Genomic DNA, 19,513 nt, shown 5'->3' on the forward strand with positions numbered 1-19,513 from the left:
ATGAGATGCTCCAATGAATTTCTAAAAAAATCTGAGCCTGATTCCACAAACAATCACCAATGACCTTTGATCTTGTGGATTTGACATGATCTTAGTTTCACGGATCATTTTTATTTTTTGTTGGTAAAACTTCACGGATCATTTTATTACATATCTAGTTTGTCTTTTGGGAGGCTATTCAATGCATTTAGTTGAATTCTCTTTCCTAAAGCATGTGGTTAAATTCTATGTCCTTTTGAATGTTGCTATCACTTTAGCATTGTTTGATGTTTTCTAAAGTACTTGATTAAGAGCTTAAAACTAGTTCCAAAGGTACTTAGTATTTTTTTTTCCTGGTAAAAGCATCCCCACTTACCATTTATTTGTAGACTAATCTTTCTAAATAACTAATATTTTTTTTAAAGATTGACATCTCTTAATATATATTTTTTATAAGCACCAGTCATAAATGGAACCATAGTTTTAATATAAGAAAAAAAAAAATTTTAAATTCATTAAAAGATTAATGTATGTAATTTATATTATAACGAAATAGTAGTATTAAAATTAACTCTTTTTTTTTGTCATGAGTGTTAAAATTAACTTTAAATTATATATTTTCACATTAAATGTTATCTATACACTTTTTTTTTTAACAAAGTTATCTATACATGAGAAGTCCATAAACCACTATGCATCCACCATCCATAGGTTCCAAGTAAAGATAAAGTTAAAAAGTTCATGTGTTATATAATTATATCTTAATTCTAAACTAGTACTATATAGTAAAAATACTATTAAATGGGACCATAACCTACCCCATTATATTGTCTTAATTTGATTAATATTTTCACCATCATGCACAAATAGGAAGCATCTCACCGGCAATAACACCAAAAAAAACCAACAAGAACAAAGCAAAAATGGCCAAATAGAAAAATATTATGTCGACATCGTTTTTTAATGTTAACACCGTATTTTGATACAATTTAGCTACAAAATTGTTTTCTTCATTATTTATTTTCTCTCTTCTAAGTATATCAACAATTATTATACATACTATATAGCTTTATATTGTCTTGAAATACAGTGTCAATCTTTATTTCTTTTATGTTAAATAACATGCAAATATTACATAAAAGATATTTGGACAACAATTTTAGACAAAAATACGACAACTATACATTTTTAACATTTTTTAATAGTTTCTTACTTTTGTTCTTATATACACATAAAAAGTTCAACCTATCCTGTGGTCTAAATTGTCTCTATTTCTACATAGATGCCACTACATACACCCGTGACCTTTCATACTTCTATCATTGCTCCACTTTTCCAACTAAAATGAGTACCATAACATGCTATTGTAAATGTTGTTTGCAGTTTCTTTGGAATCTCACGTTGCTTAAGTTTTTAAGTTGTTAAGTGCATGAATATGCTTGAGTATCTTCATTTTTTAAGTTAGCTTTTGAAATAAGATTCAAGCCTACATGTTATCGAAGCTAGATTAAGAATTGCAATGTGAGAATTGGATTCAGGCCCATACTAAGTGTGAGAGTGGATGTTGACATTGTTTGTTGTTTGTATGAGTTTTAAATTGCTCAGGTTTTCGGTTGTTGAGTGTATAAATGTATTTGAGCATTCTCACAGTTTGAGCGAACTTTTAGAGTCTAATAACACTCTAATAAGCGACAAATTCTCTCTATCAAGAGTTTTAACGCTGCAACATTTTTAAAACTTAATTCGAACCTAAATCATTTAATAAAGTTGAAAGAGACCTGGATTATCACGTCCAAATGCTTCTTATATCATAGTTATACACACACATATATATATATATATATATATATATATATATATATATATATATATATATATATATATATATATATATATATATATATATATAAACCAAAGCAAAACACCAACTAATTTCTAACAGCGCACTTCATAATTTTTCATTTTCAAAATCTTCTCTCTAAGAATGTCAAACATGCATTACATTTTGAGCATGTTATCATTTCTTCTTCTTGTAGAAAATCTCAGCACAATACATTGTCATACAAAGGGAATTCGACACAAACATTCTTCAGGAAACAGTTTATCAACAACCAATACAACAACAACAGAGTTAGCAGAACAACAATTCATGAAATGGGTGAGTTTTGTTGGTGGTCTTAAACACACAGTTTTCAAGACTGCAAAAAATAAGCTCTTTGCTTCTTATACTTTGCACGTTGATAAAAATCCTTCTTTGGGAGATTTTGCAACAATTCAAGAAGCCATTGATTCTCTTCCTTCTATAAATCTTGTTAGAGTTGTCATCAAGGTTCATGCAGGTGTTTACTCGTGAGTACTACTACTTCGACTAATTTTGCTTTGTTTGTTCAAAAAAATTAATTTGTGGCCGCGTAGCAATTTTTGTTAATGTGAAAAATTGTGATCAAATGTGTCTGATAAGGTTATCAAGTGATTGATGAGCTCCAGTTAAGGATGAATCGTTCAGGTGAACGTGATTTCAACTCTTGACTGAAACAATCATTGACCATACTTTATTTATAACCTCTAGACCAAACTCTAGATTACCATGTTCTTGAGGTGAAGACAAAAAAGTGTTTGATAAGATCTACTTTACAATTGGAAAAAGACATAAAACACCTTGATGTCTAGACCAAATTGAGTCCCCAACATTTTTGAATAATTTGATGTTTATTTATGTCAGACCTGTATTTTGGTGTTTGTCTGCATTTAGGTTTTTTTTGGTCTACACTTACAATGTTGTTGGAAAAAGATTGCTGAAACAACTTTTGTTTCTTCTTGTGTTTTTTTCCTTGTGAGATTCTATCATTCAAATTCCAAGATAATTAGTCTTTGACTAAAGAAGATTTAGTTGAGTCCTTTTTGGTACCTTTCTTTGTTACATTTTGCAAGTTTTCTGCTATATATGATTTTGTCATGTGAGATTTGATTGAAAGTCTCTTATATTACTATCCTTGAATTTGTGTCCGATATAATTCATAGTTTACCGATAAGTTTGAATAATAGAAAACCACTGCAACCACTTTGCAGTAGGCGACGTATGCACAATTGACCGGTCTCCGTGATCAAATTCCGTCCGTGTCTTTCTAGTTTGTAATTTATGTATCTATTTTCTTTTGAACCAGAATTGTTGTTTTAATTGTTTGTGTGTTTTATTGTGTAGGGAGAAAGTTAACATTCCTCCATTAAAATCGTTCATAACCATAGAAGGAGATGGAGCAGATACAACAATTGTTCAATGGGGTGACACTGCTCAAACACCAGGTCCAAGAGGGAATCCAATGGGAACATATGGTTCAGCAACTTTTGCAGTTAATTCACCTTATTTCATTGCTAAAAACATCACATTCCAAGTATGTAAACAATTCACTTTCTATTTTTGTACTTAAACTTAGCTATGTCATTCTTGCAATCAGCAAATCTAGGCGTTTATCCGGTTAAGCACTTCGATAGCCGTTCAATTGAGATCAGATGATACAAATTTCAATATTGAGTTTAAAATTTGGACCATCCGATCTCCATATAACGACCATTGATGTCCCTAACTGTGTGGAATGTAGACCGCAACATATCCAAATCCGTCATTTCTAGAAGAAAAACAAGTTAAAATAGTGACATAAATTTAGAGGCGGAAAAATGCAAATTTGTCTCTAAGGGTTCGAGATGCCAAATTTAATGCCAAATTTATATCTTTCGTCATTAATTTTTATTGTTATTTCAACTTTTTGCTCGTAATGTATGTGTTTGAGGTTTAATCAAAATAAAGTTATGTGAATGTAGAACACATTTCCTGTTCCTGCACCTGGAGCAATTGGAAAACAAGCAGTGGCATTTAGAATTTCAGCAGACACAGCATCATTCTCAGGCTGCAAATTTTTAGGTGCACAAGATACACTTTATGATCATATTGGTAGACATTACTATAAAGATTGTTACATTGAAGGTTCTGTTGATTTCATCTTTGGCAATGCTCTCTCCTTATTTGAGGTTACATTTTCTGTCCATTATTATTTAATAACTCTAATCTAGAATCATTATTTAATAGTAACTCTTATTTATTTATTGATATAGGGATGTCACGTGCATGCAATAGCAAGAAATACAGGTGCATTAACAGCACAAGGAAGGAGCAGCATGTTACAAGACACAGGTTTCTCATTTGTGAACTGTAAAGTGACAGGTTCAGGGGCACTATACCTTGGAAGAGCTTGGGGTCCTTTTTCACGAGTTGTCTTTGCTTATACATATATGGACAATATTATCATTCCTAAAGGATGGTATAATTGGGGTGATCCTAACCGTGAAATGTATGTTCTTTTCTTCTCTACCTACCTCTTTCTTTCTTTCTTTATATCAACATCAATTCAATGTGTCACACATTAGGTTTTCTATCCCTGATAATTTAGAAGCATTCATATTAGATTTTTTGGACTCTTGAGTGTATAAATGTGTTTAACATATATCACATACATGTAACTTGTTCTCATTTTTAGTTATTCGATAAATACTCCTAAATTATCAACTAAATTATCAAAGATTATTGTAGGCCTCACCGGCGTATTAACATCGTATAGACATTAGAACTTAAAGTAACGCAAGAGATCAAATGAGTGATTTAGAAAGAAAAAAAATACTATGTAAAAAACTAATTTCTAGCTTATATTTTTTTTCTGTCAAAGAAACTTTACAACATTTTTTTTTAATATAAATGCTTGTGAAAATATGGTGCAAATCTACGTGTTATGCTATATACCCTCCAATATTTATTTACTTTTTTAATAATTTAATAAAATCATTATAGGAACTCTCTGCTGGTAGCACTATTGAGGGAAAAGGATAAGTCAGTATTTTGCTAGTCTAGATAAGATAAGACACAGCACTATGAGTATAATGCCTCAAAAATGTATCAGCCACTAATCTTATTGCTTCATTCATATACTGCACTTTGTAGTTGTACAAATAGTTTTAAATAAAGGTTTGCCACATAAACTAGATGCAAAATCATGATCATGATTTTTTATGTTGCCATGACCACAATGGAATTCATATTCTCTGCAGTCAGTTAACTAAAATGAAGATTTTATTTTAATTTTATTATTTAAAATACTAAAGTTAAATAGTGATTGTTTGCCTTAAACTAATGAGTAAGGAAAACAAAGCTAGTGGTGGGAGCCGGTCGCAGCATCTCACAACATAATGCAGTAATTTTTGGAGGGGTGATAGGCTAGCCTTGTGTTGATGCTGCTTATTTTGCAGAACTCACATAGTGATCGTTTGACCTTAATTAAACGACTATTGATATTCTAACCACGTGAATGCGGGAAATTACTTGCTGTAGAAGAGCTGGATCAAACCACAATTGAGACGCATTGCATGTCGGGTTTCACAATATTTATCACATTATCAAACATCATGTTGTTACCGCTGCCGCAATCTTATGCATGTTATTCAGTATTTGAAATACATCTATATATAAAATATTGGATGTCCAAGAGTAGCTTCATATATATTAGTTCTCATTTATTTATTTATTTTATTTTAATGTTACTACCACCACTATTCAGGACTGTGTTCTATGGACAATACAAATGCACAGGAGCTGGAGCAAACTTTGCAGGGAGAGTATCATGGTCAAGAGAACTCACTGATGAGGAAGCTAGACCTTTTCTTTCACTTACTTTTATTGATGGGACTGAATGGATCAATTTTTAGTTTAATCATACACATTCATTGTTTATTATTGAATATAGACACCTATTGACAAAAATAAGACTAATAGCAGTGGTACAATATAATTTGTCAAAAAAAAAAACAAAGTCTAGTTATAGTTCCTTGCCAAACAAGGCCTTAAGTCAGTTACACCAAGTGTAACAAACTGTGCTGAGTCAGCACAGTTCATAGATAAACTAGGACTAGTATAAATACCTTGCTCCAATTCTCTAGCTTGTAACTAACTTTCATTTTCTACATTGATTCAATACAAAACAGTTATGCATTCTATGTTTCTAATATGGTATTAGAGCTTAATCGATTACGAACCATGACTTCCACAAACAATTCTATTCCGAATCAATATAATTCACCGCAGAATCTGCAAAATTCAACCGCTATGACAATTTCGTCCTATTCGAAGAACGTTTTCAAGATGTATGCACAACAAATCACGATCAAACCTGATGAAAACAACTTCCTCTCATGGATGCAACAGGTTGAAGGCATCATACGTACACACAAGCTTCACCGTCATGTGGTGAATCCGATCATTCCATCGCGTTACTTGACGGAAGTAGATCGCGATCCTGATGCTAAAACTCCTGTGTATCCTGCTTGGGATCAAGAAGATTCCTTACTATTTACATGGCTCCTCACTGTTGAGGTTGATTGCAATGTAAGTCTCACATTGCTAATGAAGGAAAAAAAGGTCAAGGAAATTATATTTGAGAAGTCCCACATTGCTTAGAAAAGTGAAGAGTGGAGGAGCTCAATGCTATATAAAGAGACCTCAAGTTCCTTGTTTCAACACACCAAGCATTAACACTTGTAAACACTTTAAGTTTATATTTGTGTCTTTTTGCTTTTCTCTTATGCTCTTGTTTAAGAGTATTTGAGATGTAGTTCAAATATTTACTTTGGAGAGTGTGAGTGTATTGGGGCATGAGGTGGTTGAGAGTGAAGTCTATGTGTTGTAACAATTTTCACATAGTGTTTATTCTCTGGTTGTCGGTTTTGACAACGGCCGTGGTTTTTTCTCCGGTTTTGGAGTTTCCACGTTATATTCTTGTGTTGTTGATTGCGTTCTTTTATTTTCTCTATGCCGGTTTTTCCCAACAACTGGTATCAGAGCTCTTGGTTTGATTTAGGAGTAGGGAGTCCGCTGTGAAGTTTAGGCTAGAGAAAACTAATGGAAGAATCACGTTTGGCTTGTGGGAAATCAAGTCAAGGATATGGTGATGCAATTTGGGTTACACAAGGTCAACCTGGAGAGACGGTGGTAATAATACTCAACATCAGTCTGGAGAGGCGGTGATAAGAATACTCGGGTTACGTCTGAAACAACAACTTATTATGATGCGAAGGTGCTAGTGGAAGTTGGGAATCGGTGGAGTGTTGAGTCATGGACTTTGGAAGCTCCTATCACATGTGTTTGAAGAAGAAATACTTTTGAATCCCTAGAGCTAGTTGAAGGTGGAGTTGTTCATCTAATCATCTCGGTGACGGAAAGCTTGTAAGGTTCAAGGTATGGGTGAGTTTCTTTTAACATAATGCGAGGTATTTTCTTGAACTTTGATGCATAGATAGTAGGTAGATACTTGTTAGATAGTTCTACTATTATTTGTTATGCATCTGTTACTAGTGGTGATTCTCATGTTTTGGTTAAGTTGTGGATCTTCGGGTGGGTACTTGTTAGTGACATGAGTTTAGTTGGACTAGTGAAACAAGGTTTACTAGGTGATGTAACTAAACTGGAATTGTTGGAGCCTAACAATGGCCTGAGGTGGTTTCATAGATGTTTGAAGTTGTTCAAGTGACACGTTGGCATCAGTTGACATGGATGCAAGGTGTGTGATGATAGCGTGCGGGCATTGGTTGACATTGATGCAAGGTACGCGGTTATCTCGATGACTTGGTTTCGAGATGAAATTCTTGGAAGTTGCACCATAAATTTTCAGCGAGGTTTCGAGATGAAATTCTTGGGATGACTTGGTTCCAAGTGAAGAAAAATCTTGGGATGGTTTAGTTCCAAGTGAAGTATACTTTTTTATGGTGGAGTATGATTGTTGGTATAGACAATGAAGCAGAAGATAATGATTGTCGGTGTAGACAATGAAGATTGAAGACCATTACAATCAAGGTGAAGATTGTTGGGGTTGATTGCAATGTAAGTCCCATATTGCTAATGAAGGAAAAAAAGGTCAAGGAAATTATATTTGAGAAGTCTCACATTGCTTAGAAAAGTGAAGAGTGAAGGAGCTCAATGCTATATAAAGAGACCTCAAGTTCCTTGTTTCAACACACCAAGCAGTAACACTTGTAAACACTTTAAGTTTATATTTGTGTCTTTTTGCTTTTCTCTTAAGCTCTTGTTTAAGAGTATTTGAGATGTAGTTCAAATATTTACTTTGGAGAGTGTGAGTGTATTGGGGCATGAGGTGGTTGAGAGTAAAGTCTATGTGTTGTAACAATTTTCACATAGTGTTTATTCTCTGGTTGTCGGTTTTGACAACGGCCGTGGTTTTTTCTTCGGTTTTGGAGTTTCCACGTTATATTCTTGTGTTGTTGATTGCGTTCTTTTATTTTCTCTATGCCGGTTTTTCCCAACACTCACTACACTGTCTAATTCAATTCTTCCTTGTGTTGTCAAGTGTGTTAAGTCGCATCAAGTGTGGGATGAGATCCACAAGTTTTACCTCGCTAGGTGACCTGATCAAGCATTGTGATCAGCTTGAGGTAATTCTTGATGGATTGCCGGAAGAGTACAATGCACTAGATGCGGGCAATTATTACAGATTTGAACTCTGCCCGATCATTGAAGCAGAATCAATGTTTTTATTGCATGAAGCTAAACTAGAAAAGGCTAATAAAGTGGTTCTATCTGAACCTTTTACTATGAACGTTGCTCAAGGTCCGTCTTAATTCTCAAATTCAATGTCTAATCCGCAAGAACAAGTTGTTTAACAGGATTATGAGCAAGCTTCACAGTTCTTTGGCTTTGGTAGAGGAGGTCGTCATGGTGGAAATCATGGTCACGGTAGTAAATCAGGAGGTCGATCTAATACTAAGCGTCTAATATGTAACAAAGGTAATCATAATGCAAGGGATTGCTATTATCGTAATTCCACTTTGGTGGTTCCACCGTGGCAACGTCCACCTACTCCGAATCCATGGCAGTATATGTCTCAACCTTGAAATTAGTGGATCAATCCACTTAAAGGAGCATCTAGACCTTCTTCTAGGATTTGGTCCAACACCTTTTATGTCACCTACTCATCCACATGAACTCACATTCTATATCAGTTGTTGAGTTACAATTTAATACTAAGGTGCAAGCTATACAAGCTGATGAAGAAGGTGAGTTCAAACCCTTACTCTCATTGTTCACCACTAAGGGCATAACTCACAAGCTCTCTTGTCCGTCCACACACACATCATCAGAATGGCTCAGTTGAGTGCAAGCAAACACAGACATGTGGTTGAGACTGGCCTCACTATTCTTGTTCAAGAAGAGTTGCAACTTCAATTTTGGGATCATGCCTTCCTTACAGCTACATATCTCAATTCTCAACCTGGATATCGAGTTTCATTGAAGAGGACATCTCTTGAGATATAAATTATTCCATCACTAGGCAAGCACTTGTAGCCCTTGTGACTAGAGGAATAGCCAAGAAACACACTCCCTTGAGTGATAGGCAAACTTGTGTGGGTTATAAGGCTTAATATGGGGATAACAGGTACACGTACACCCAAACACTTTCAGAAACTCGTAATCAGGAAGTTGCTTGTATAACACAGAATAAGGAGATTCCATATGAAGAACAGCAGTAGGCATCTTGTTGATGAGATATGTAGCGGTAAGGAAGACATGATCCTCAAATTGAAGCGGTAACTCCTTGAGCAAGAAGAGTGAGGTAGCAAATAATACCATGGTGAGCAAACTCAACAAAGCAATTTATGGCCTCAAACAGTCCCCACAAGCTTGGTTTGAACGCCTTAATAAGGCTCTGAAGAGTTTTGATTTTGTGCTCAGTGAGTATGACCCGTCACTCCTTAATTCAGTATTACGATTTTGGTATACATTGGACATAATAGTTACTAGAATCTTAGTTTCTCATATAAAGGGGCTTATTGCCAAACTGGAAACTGAATTTGCACTTAAGCAACAAGGCAATTTGGATTACTTTCTATAAAGTAAAAGTGTAAATGTGTGTGTGTTCTTTTTTTCTTCTATATAAGCAATATATTATAAAAGAGTACAAGAGTTACTCAACTCCTTACCATACAAAACAAGTTATTATATGTTTTGAATACTAACCAGAGGATCAATACACTAATCAGAAAAGGGAAAGAAGGACTTACGGCTAGAACGACCGCTAAACCAAGTTCAAGAAATAACTTTAATATCATCCAATAACTTGGATGTATTTTCAGCAATACTCCATTAAAGACCACATTATTTCTAAGCTTCCAAATACATCAAGTAGTGACTAACCAAATCAAATATCTAATACGATTACCTTTTTTTATTTAATCAAAGTACCAAAAAATAAGAAATGATTCCAACATTCTAACATATCGATAATCTTTGTCGCATCCATCTATAAAAAGTTTTCCACACACCTTTCACAAAATAGCGATAGAAAAAAAAAATATGAGAGTAATCTTCACTATTTAGAAAGCAAAAGATGCGATGCGGGTTAAACAAAATACCCTTATAATTATGATCAATGTTACTGTGTTTAATGTGTAATAAAAAAAATGTTATAATAACATATTTGTAAACTTAGTCTTGAGCAGTGGCGGCTTGCACACATGTGCAAGGTGTGCGAAGGCATCGGGCTTCAAAATTTTGAGGGTCTCAACTCAAAATTTTGAGGTCCTATAATATTACTTATATATTATTTATACCTATAAAATATCAGATGTCTATTAATAGATTAATTTTTAGACCCTAAACTAATAGTTATATATTGTTAATGTTCATATAATATCATATGAGTATCAATAGATTAGTTATCTATCCTCGTAAATATAGTTTTAGTCCATTTTAATCTTTCCATAAAATTTAAACTTAGATTAGGAGGTTCCTTTTTGACGTTATATACAAAGATAATTATTTTGTATTTCTTATCTCATTTGATTTGATGCAATTGGTTTAATATTGATAATCTATATATTTACAAGAATAAAAATGATTTTTTTATATTATACGCAATTTAAATTGACAGTTTTTTTAAAAAAATAAAAATAAAAATTCATATTAAGGGGCCACTTTTATATTTTGCACCGGGCCTCTAAAACCCAGAGACGCCCCTGGTCCTTGACAAGCCACTAAATTTGGTTTAGTAGTGAGGAGTTTTTGGTAGTATGCATGATATCCTGGGTTCAATAGAGTTAGACAAATTTTCATTATAGAAAATTACAGTATTTAATAAAATAAAATAAAAAAGTAAAATTTCAATATGATAAGTTGATTACTAACCCAGTCAAATAAAAAGTTGATAACAATAAAGAAATTAAAAAATTAAAAAAAATAATAATAAAGCGCGTTTGTTTCCGGTAAGAAAAAACGGTGATAGCTTTTGGCATTGGATTTCCTTTGGAGGGTATTTTTGGAAAGACACTTTCAAGTTTGAACGAAGTTTCCACTTTCCATGATAAAATAATAAATAAAATAAAATAAAAAAACACGTTAAATTAAAAAATAAATATGAAAAGGGGAGACGGCATCTACATGAACATGATAGATCATGATCATTGACACCAGGTAATGGTTTAACGTGTCAACAACATGCATCCCATTTCTAAAATTAAATTAATCTATACAAAATTATTGTAATTTTTTTTAGATAATTTATGTGATATAAAATACTCCCTCCAGTCCTTATTAGAAGAGAAGTTTTACTTTTTAGCAGGGGCGGCCCTAATGGGTGTGCAAGGTGAGCCACTGCATAGGGCCTCTAAAATTTGGGGGCCTCCAAAATTTTCATAGGTTAAAGATAAGATTTTGAGGAGGAAAGAAATAATTTTGTCTATGTTAATAATTGGATATGTGATTTCCGTCTAATAAAGATATATTTTTCCAGCTAGATTGACATATTTTAGACTCGGATATCTGGATTTCAAGCTAGCTCTCAAGTTGGCAGTTTTAGCTACAGTTTTAGTGCAACGGCGCTTCAATATTAAAGGAAGAAGACTGTGTTTAAAGTAGGTTAAATGTAAAAGACTATATGGGCCTTAAGGCCCAATTTTCAAAAATAAATTTAATAAATAAAATAATATAAAAGACACCGAACTAAAAAAGTCCACGGCACTTTTAATTATCAAGGCTTTAAAAATAGAATCATAAAAAAATAACAAAGTAGTTTCCATAAAAAACGACAAAGTAATTTAATTAAATAAATAATTATTACTTGGTAATAAATGATCAATATATATCAAACAAAAAAAAAGTAATAAACGATCAATAATTGAATAGTAAAACAATCATATTATATTGGTTTCTTTTATGAGAATATATAATATGAAGAATTAGTTGATAAATTTCTTTCAAAAAATGTTAGAATGATCGATGACTCTTTTTAAGTAGTTAGAACTTAGAAGTTGTATTTTGTTGTTATTGATTAAAATATGTCTTTATATATATATATATATATATATATAGGGGTTTTCTAACTTAGACCCTAGTTAGGTCTAAGTTAGCAAGGTGCACCTTTTGAGTTGGACAAAAATACCCCAATAACTATTAATTAATTAGAAGGGTATAGAAGGGTAGTGATGTCATTGTAACTGTTTTTTTAGCGCGCCCCCCATAGCTCTTCTTTTCGCGCCCCCCATTTTTACAGAACACAATTAGATTTGTTTCTCAAATCAATGCGCCACACGCGCCCCCAAATCGCAACCCAACTCTTCTCCTTTCGCAAAATCTCGCCGTAATCTCGCAAACCATACCATCTTCATCCTCACCGGAAACCCAAAACCTCCTCCTCTTCACCTTTCTGCTCAGAAATCGCACTCTCTCCTCTTCACCATCGCCATCAACCATCGCAAGAACATAACGTCACCGTTTCCTCTTCACCATCTCCGTCGAGTTGGTGCGTTTCGTCTTCAAACATCATCATTCATCATTCACCGTCGTTCAACATTCATCACTGAACGAACCAAACAATGAAAAGAAAACAGGTTAACACAATGAATATTTACTTTGATTTTGATTTCAGAATTAGGTTTGATAATTTTGCATGCTTGAATATGTTTAACTTTGATTCTGATATGCTATTTACATTTTGAATTTGAAACTGATATTCTACTTTGATTTTGATTTTGAGTTTGAATCAGATAAGCATGAATGTTGTTTTTGCCTGAAACCATTAGGCAAGTATCTTGGTTTCACATTAGGCAAATATTTTGATTTTGATTATGATAAACTTTGATTTTGATTTTGAGTTTGAATCTGATAAGCATGAATGTTGTTTTTGCCTGAAACCATTATGCAAGTATTTTGGTTTCACATTAGGCAAATATTTTGATTTTGATTCTGATAAACTTTGATTTTGATTTTGAGTTTGAATCTGATAAGCATGAATGTTGTTTTTGCCTGAAACCATTAGGCAAGTATTTTGGTTTCTGATATGCTGCTACATTTTTTATTTTGATTCTGATATTCTACTACCTTGTATTAATTTTGGAATTTAGCATTATGTAAGTATTTTGAATTTAGCTTGTATTGATTTTGCTTGAAACCATTAGGCAAGTATTATGGTTTCAAAAAAAAACTATCAAAACCATAAAACTATGCTTATAGTTTCAATGTTATGTTTCTCATTTTTTAGGTGTTTTGTATATCGGATGTGTTCTCTGAGTACTGTTGTTCTGCATTATTGATTATCTTATTGATGTGGGAATGATTTTCACTGATGCAGGTTGAAAAATCTAAGGTTGTAGACGCACCAACCTTCAGCCTTGGACTAACACAGTCCGATGACTCAAAGGCTTCATCATCGCGTCCTTCTAGACAACTGAAGGGGAAAATAGAACAGACAAAAGCGAATGAAAAGAAGCAGTATAAAAAAACTGTGCATCAACAAAATGATGAAGGAAGTTCAGATGATGGTGAAAAAGTAAAGGGGAAAAAGCTGAAGGAAGTTACTGAGCCTGATCAGAGGTTGAGGCACAAAATGAGTATTCCTAAGGTCTACATCCTTATGCAATCCGTGAATACAAAAAAATTTAAAAAGAAGATAGTTGAGGAATTGAATCAATTTGGGTTTGGAGGAATGTTGCACATATGCAACTGGACTAGGATCCACACATTCTTTGTGGATTGGATAGTGAATAATTTTGAGAAAGATCACATGTGGATCAGATTGAGAAACACAGAGGTGCTCGAATTGAAACAGGATGACGTCCACCGCGTCTATGAGCTTCCAATGGTGGGAAAGAAGATAAACACCGATCTTTGCTCGGATGCAGCGATAAATAGGTTGAGGAGAGAATTAGGACTGACCGAAAATTCTTCTCCATTTGTGAAGGTGGTAGAATTGGAGAGAGTATTGAATACAACTGAGAAAGCAACCGCTTGGGTGAAGGGTGCAATATGTTACATAATTCACAACCTATTGTGCCCCACTAACCATAACGATGTATCTCTACAGTATGCCCACATATTAGTAGATGCAGCCACCGCATTATCCCACAATTGGTGCTCACACATCCTTGAGTATATGAAAGAAGGCCTCCAAAGTCCAGGAGTTGCAAATCCGTTGGCGGATTTTCACTTCCTCATGGTAATAATTCTATATATAAATTCATATTATGTTAATACGTTTTTCAATATGTATAGAGATGAATTTCTGAATTTCTGTTTAAATGGTTTCAATAAGTTACAAACTGAAACCATTAGTCTTGTTAAATGGTTTCAATAGTTTATACACTGAAACCATTAGTCTTGATAAATGGTTTCAGTATGTTATACACTGAAACCATTAGTCTTGTTAAATGGTTTCAATAAGTTGTATTTTTAGAACAACTGATTATGTATGATTTTATTGTGCAGATTAACTACTTGGATAAAATGGGGAAGAGAAGCCCATTTCTGACTGGGAAATACAAGCACCCATCACTTCGTGATTGGGATGTGAAGATGGCAAACCAAGATCTTCAGAAAGTCTATGATGTTATGGGACTCGAGAATGGATTGACAGCTGGGGTCACACGACTGAATGCCACTAATGAAGGACCGGTAGTATTGTGTTTTGATGCTGATACATGTCCACTATCTAAGGTGAGAGAAAAATAACGATATAACTACCATTTAATGCAATATTTTGCCTGAAACCATTAATATTTTGCCTGAAACCATTATAATTAAACTTATTTGCCTGAAACCATTTAACGGCCTTTTGTACTGTGTTTTGATCCTAATACATGCCCACTATCTCAAGTGAGACAAACCATTAATATTGTGCATGAAACCATTATAATTAAACGTATTTGGCTAGTTCATCTTGATCTACTTTCTCTAATAATAATTAAACTTATATGTGCTTTGTATATGTGTCTTTGCTTCTGCAAATTCATCTGGATCTGATTATGGTCTTTAATAACAATTGCAGGCAGAAATGCACCTCAAACATTGTAGGGCATGTATACAAATCTACAGTACAAGCGCGGACACCTTGGAACGAAGAATCTCTCAGGCAAAGGGGAAAAATTTGAGGTATAAATCTTCAGCGAAGAGAAAAAAAGTAGTACAAGGAGAAGATGGACAAGCTCCACAAACACCACTTTCCCCAACACAAGAAACAATGAATAAGTTTCCCGAGTATTTTCGTGATGGTAAAGCTACGGATGAAATGAAGGGAGACAAAAAGGAGGAGAAATCTGATGAAATGGAGGAAGAGAAAAATGATGAGAAGAAGGATGAGAAAGGCGATGAGGAGAAGTATGAGGAGAAAGATGAGAAGAAGGATGAGGCAAATGAGACAAAGGATGTGGGATGTGGAGTTGATAAAAAAAATGATGAGCATCCAAGTAGTGAAGAAGAAGAGTTTGATGTAGATACGATGGATGATCTAGTGAAGACGGCATGCAATGTGGGACTTTCACCCACACAGGAAACAATTTTGAAGTTTCTGGAATTTTTTGATGCCCCTGAAGGTTCAAGAAGAAAAAAAGAAGATCCAATGAAGGAGTAGAAGGATCCGGTGGAGGAGCAGCATGATATTATAGAGTAAGAGGCAACATTTTTTAAATTCTTGAAAATAAACGTATTAATTAAACTCTGCAAACTAATAGTTATGTGATCAATTTGACAGGCCAACACCCTTACGAATTGTGTTGCCGGATCAAATTATAGACCTGAGTCAAGAGGTCACCACGAAGCCAAAAAGGAGGAAGAATCAAGTCATGGAGGATCGTACATACCTTGACCGTAGACGAGCAGTCAAAAAATCAAAGTACTTAACAAGTCCTTATGATGATGCTGTTTATGAGTCAACTGCATCTAAGTTGCAGAAAGACGTATCCACCTTTGCTTGGAGCACTGCACTCGATAAGTAAGTCATTAGAATATAAATGTTAAAGTAACTAAATAATTATATATCTAGGACATTCTTATATATAATTTTATTCAATTATAATGTCTTTTGTAAACAATTAGATTGCAGTTCTTTCTATTAGATTGTAGTTCTTTCTAATTTAAACACATATACACATGACTAGCTACATATGATAGAAACAAATATACAGTGAAACCATTAGTATTGGTAAATGGTTTCAGTGTATAACTTACTGAAACCATAAAACCATACTTATGGTTTCAATGTAATCCTTATATACTGTCTTTTGTAATCCTTATATATAATTTAATTCACTTATATAGGTCGGAAATTCTCTACTGCTCCGGATTTCATAAATTCTCTCTTCAACGATGTGATTTGTGGACCCTAAACAAGGATGAATGGGTGGATTGCTTTGTTGTCAACAGTTGGGTGAATTGCTTGAATTGGGACCAACGTAACGGAGTAATGAGAAGGCTAGTTACACGATATGTCAATCATGTATGCATTATATCCCATGAATATTAATAGTTTACTTCCTTTTAAGTTTTTTTGGAAATGATTTTACCCATTTCATGTAAACAGGAAAACTTGGAAAGACCCGGTGCATTGGAAATGGATCAAGCAAGTGCATTCAAAAGCTTTGTTAACAAGCTTAAATGGTTCAAATACCTGAATTGGAAGAAAATTGACCCCACTAAACTAGAATACGTAAGTCCTTCCCCGACTATTACTCACGTATTGTTTTAATGCCACCATAATGTGGGATGAGAAACACGGAATTTATTATTCTTACCAATCGCAATAAGCTTCAAATTAGGCATAATCTCCATTCCTAATTTTAATGGGTGAACTGTGAATCTTAGTTACAAGATAACTTAACAAAACCAATGAAATCATGATTTTAAATTGCATATTCAAGTGGTCCGAAGTTCCCTGCTTTTGTTGTCTCAGTATTGGCTCACTAGGTGACACTTTTGGGTAATTCTTGGCCGTTTTTATAGTGTAACATATCTTAAAATCAGCAAGGATTTGAATTTTAGAAACTACAGCCTAAATTTTTTTAGATGAATGGAGTTTTTTTTTTTGGAAAGGAACTTTTTGTTTATAATTATCTACTGCTAGTTAAATGCTCATTATCATTGTGCCAAAAGGTAGTGCCAGATTGGTTTTACTGATCCAACTTCATGATGATCCAGTATTTTGTAATATTAGCTAGGTTTTGTTGCTTAGCGTGTCTTTGAGGAATGATGAATAACTGAGGAAATGGGTCATCTATTATAGAATAGCTTGCATATAGGATGAACTTTTTTCTGGTTAATGCATGACTTCTATATGGTTTGGACATTTAATACACTGTTGGATTTTGATTAAGATTTATTCTCTCTTTTATGGGGTAGTTTATACACTGAAACCATTCCTCTTGGTAAATGGTTTCAGTTTATAACTTGCTGAAACCATAAAACCATACTTATGGTTTCAATGTTACATTTCTCTTTATGTTATCTTCTTTTTGATAAATTGTGATAGTTTAACTGCTAGATGGTACATTTTCACCTGTTCTGCAAGTTTGTTGAATGGTTTCAATGTCTTATGGTTAATTAGGTTTTAATTACTCTATTGACTTTGTATCATAATTTGTGTTTGTCTGCTCACTTCTGTTCCTTTTTTTATATGTGCTTTGAAACAGATCATGACACCAGCACTCATTGGTAATCCAGGAAGTCACTATGTGTGCTTTGTTGTTAATTTCAAAAGCTGCACATTCCAGTTCTTGAATAGCATTAATGGAGAGAGGTTCCTTGTGAAGTCAGGAGAACCAACCACTTACAAGAAGATGTTTGATGTCTGGTTTAAGGAAGTCGAGGCATTTGTCATAGAATTGTATAAGCATTAGAAACTGACAATTCCTTTCGACTTCAGCAAATTTAAGTGGGAAACTCCCAAAATGCCAAGTCAACCAGACAAAGACAATTGTGGAGTTTTCTGCATGAAGTTCCTAGCTGAATGGGAAGGTGACAATAAGACCTCAATGGACTCTTTCAAAAATTGGAACAAACTCAAAAAGCAAGACAAAGTGGCAAAGCTAATGGATTTGAGGATTGAAATATGCTCCACACTTTTAACTCACAACAGCAATTCAAAAGTGGAATATGTGGTAAACCAAGCAGCTTCTTACTATGAAGAAATGGCTCAAAAGCTGCAACATGATGTCTAGGTTCTGACTAGGATGAAATTTTTTTATGTATTCATTGTTCAGTCTCTGACATGTGAGTTGGTGTATGAAGAATTGGTGGTTCATGTCTTAATTCCCAATTTGGTGGAGAAGGCATATTTCACATATACATGATGTAATGGTTTCAACTCAGTTTTTGGAATAGGTAACTTATCAACGCAAGTAATGTGTATGAAGGCATATTTTATCAACTCAGTTTTTGAAATAGGTAACTTATAAAGATGAGAACTCATATTAACTGAAACCATTACTCTTGATAAATGGTTTCAATACATTATACACTGAAACCATTACTCTTGAAAAATGGTTTCAGTTACATTTTAATCTTTCTCAACTTAATTATAAATGCATTTGAACAACATTAACTATTAAGCAAACCCATTTGAAAATTATCTCAATTTAATTTTGAAAAAACCTTTCGTCACTTTCGAAATTTAATTTTTTTTGTTAAATGGTTTCAGTTACATATACACTTTTGGGCCGGCCCGCCAAGCCCAAAAAAATTAAAATAAAATTAAAAATAACTAAATAAAATATAAATATAAATAATTTGTTTTGGATGATTTGAAATTAACTTGTAATATAAATTATAAAACACCTACTTAAGTAGTAGGAGTAAAAATATGGCACCCAAGAAACTCGTAGATAGCGGATGAGTAAAAATAGGACGCGCGAGAAACTTGTACGTAGGGGATGAATAAAAATAGGGCGCGCAAGAAAGTCGTACATAGCGGATGAGTAAAAATAGGGCGCGCGAGAAAGTCGTAGGTAGCGATGAGTAAAAATATGTCGCGCGAGAAACTCGTAAGTAGTGGATGCGTAAAAATAGGGCGCGAGAAACTCGTAGGTAGTGGATGAGTAATAATAGGGCGCGCGAGAAACTCGTACGTAGTGGATGAATAAAAATAGGGCGCGCGAGAAACTCGTAGTAGCGGATGGGTAAAAATAGGGCGCGCGAGAAAGTCCTAGGTAGCGGATGAGCAAA

At 33.9% G+C, this 19,513-nt stretch overlaps 2 protein-coding genes and 1 non-coding gene across 3 annotated transcripts; all 3 read left to right on the forward strand.

Moving 5' to 3' along the window:
• Positions 1 to 1,913: 1,913 nt before the first annotated feature.
• Positions 1,914 to 6,027, forward strand: LOC123912725 (probable pectinesterase 53). Its single transcript, XM_045963281.1, has 5 exons — positions 1,914 to 2,328; positions 3,182 to 3,371; positions 3,799 to 4,005; positions 4,090 to 4,325; positions 5,583 to 6,027. The coding sequence occupies exons 1-5, from the start codon at positions 1,964 to 1,966 to the stop codon at positions 5,728 to 5,730; spliced, it is 1,146 nt and encodes a 381-aa protein (XP_045819237.1). The 5' UTR covers positions 1,914 to 1,963; the 3' UTR covers positions 5,731 to 6,027.
• Positions 5,146 to 5,299, forward strand: LOC123919143. Its single transcript, XR_006813061.1, has one exon. It is a non-coding gene; the product is annotated as a U12 minor spliceosomal RNA (small nuclear RNA).
• Positions 6,028 to 12,843: 6,816 nt separating the features above from the next.
• Positions 12,844 to 18,723, forward strand: LOC123918712. Its single transcript, XM_045970837.1, has 8 exons — positions 12,844 to 12,915; positions 13,656 to 14,519; positions 14,789 to 15,016; positions 15,348 to 15,964; positions 16,050 to 16,289; positions 16,616 to 16,793; positions 16,878 to 17,003; positions 17,983 to 18,723. Exons 1-4 carry the CDS (start codon positions 12,901 to 12,903, stop codon positions 15,927 to 15,929), a joined length of 1,689 nt encoding a protein of 562 aa, XP_045826793.1. The 5' UTR covers positions 12,844 to 12,900; the 3' UTR covers positions 15,930 to 15,964; positions 16,050 to 16,289; positions 16,616 to 16,793; positions 16,878 to 17,003; positions 17,983 to 18,723.
• Positions 18,724 to 19,513: the final 790 nt, after the last annotated feature.

This window comes from Trifolium pratense, linkage group LG3 (genome assembly GCF_020283565.1).
Source record: "Trifolium pratense cultivar HEN17-A07 linkage group LG3, ARS_RC_1.1, whole genome shotgun sequence".
Lineage (NCBI taxonomy): Eukaryota > Viridiplantae > Streptophyta > Magnoliopsida > Fabales > Fabaceae > Trifolium > Trifolium pratense.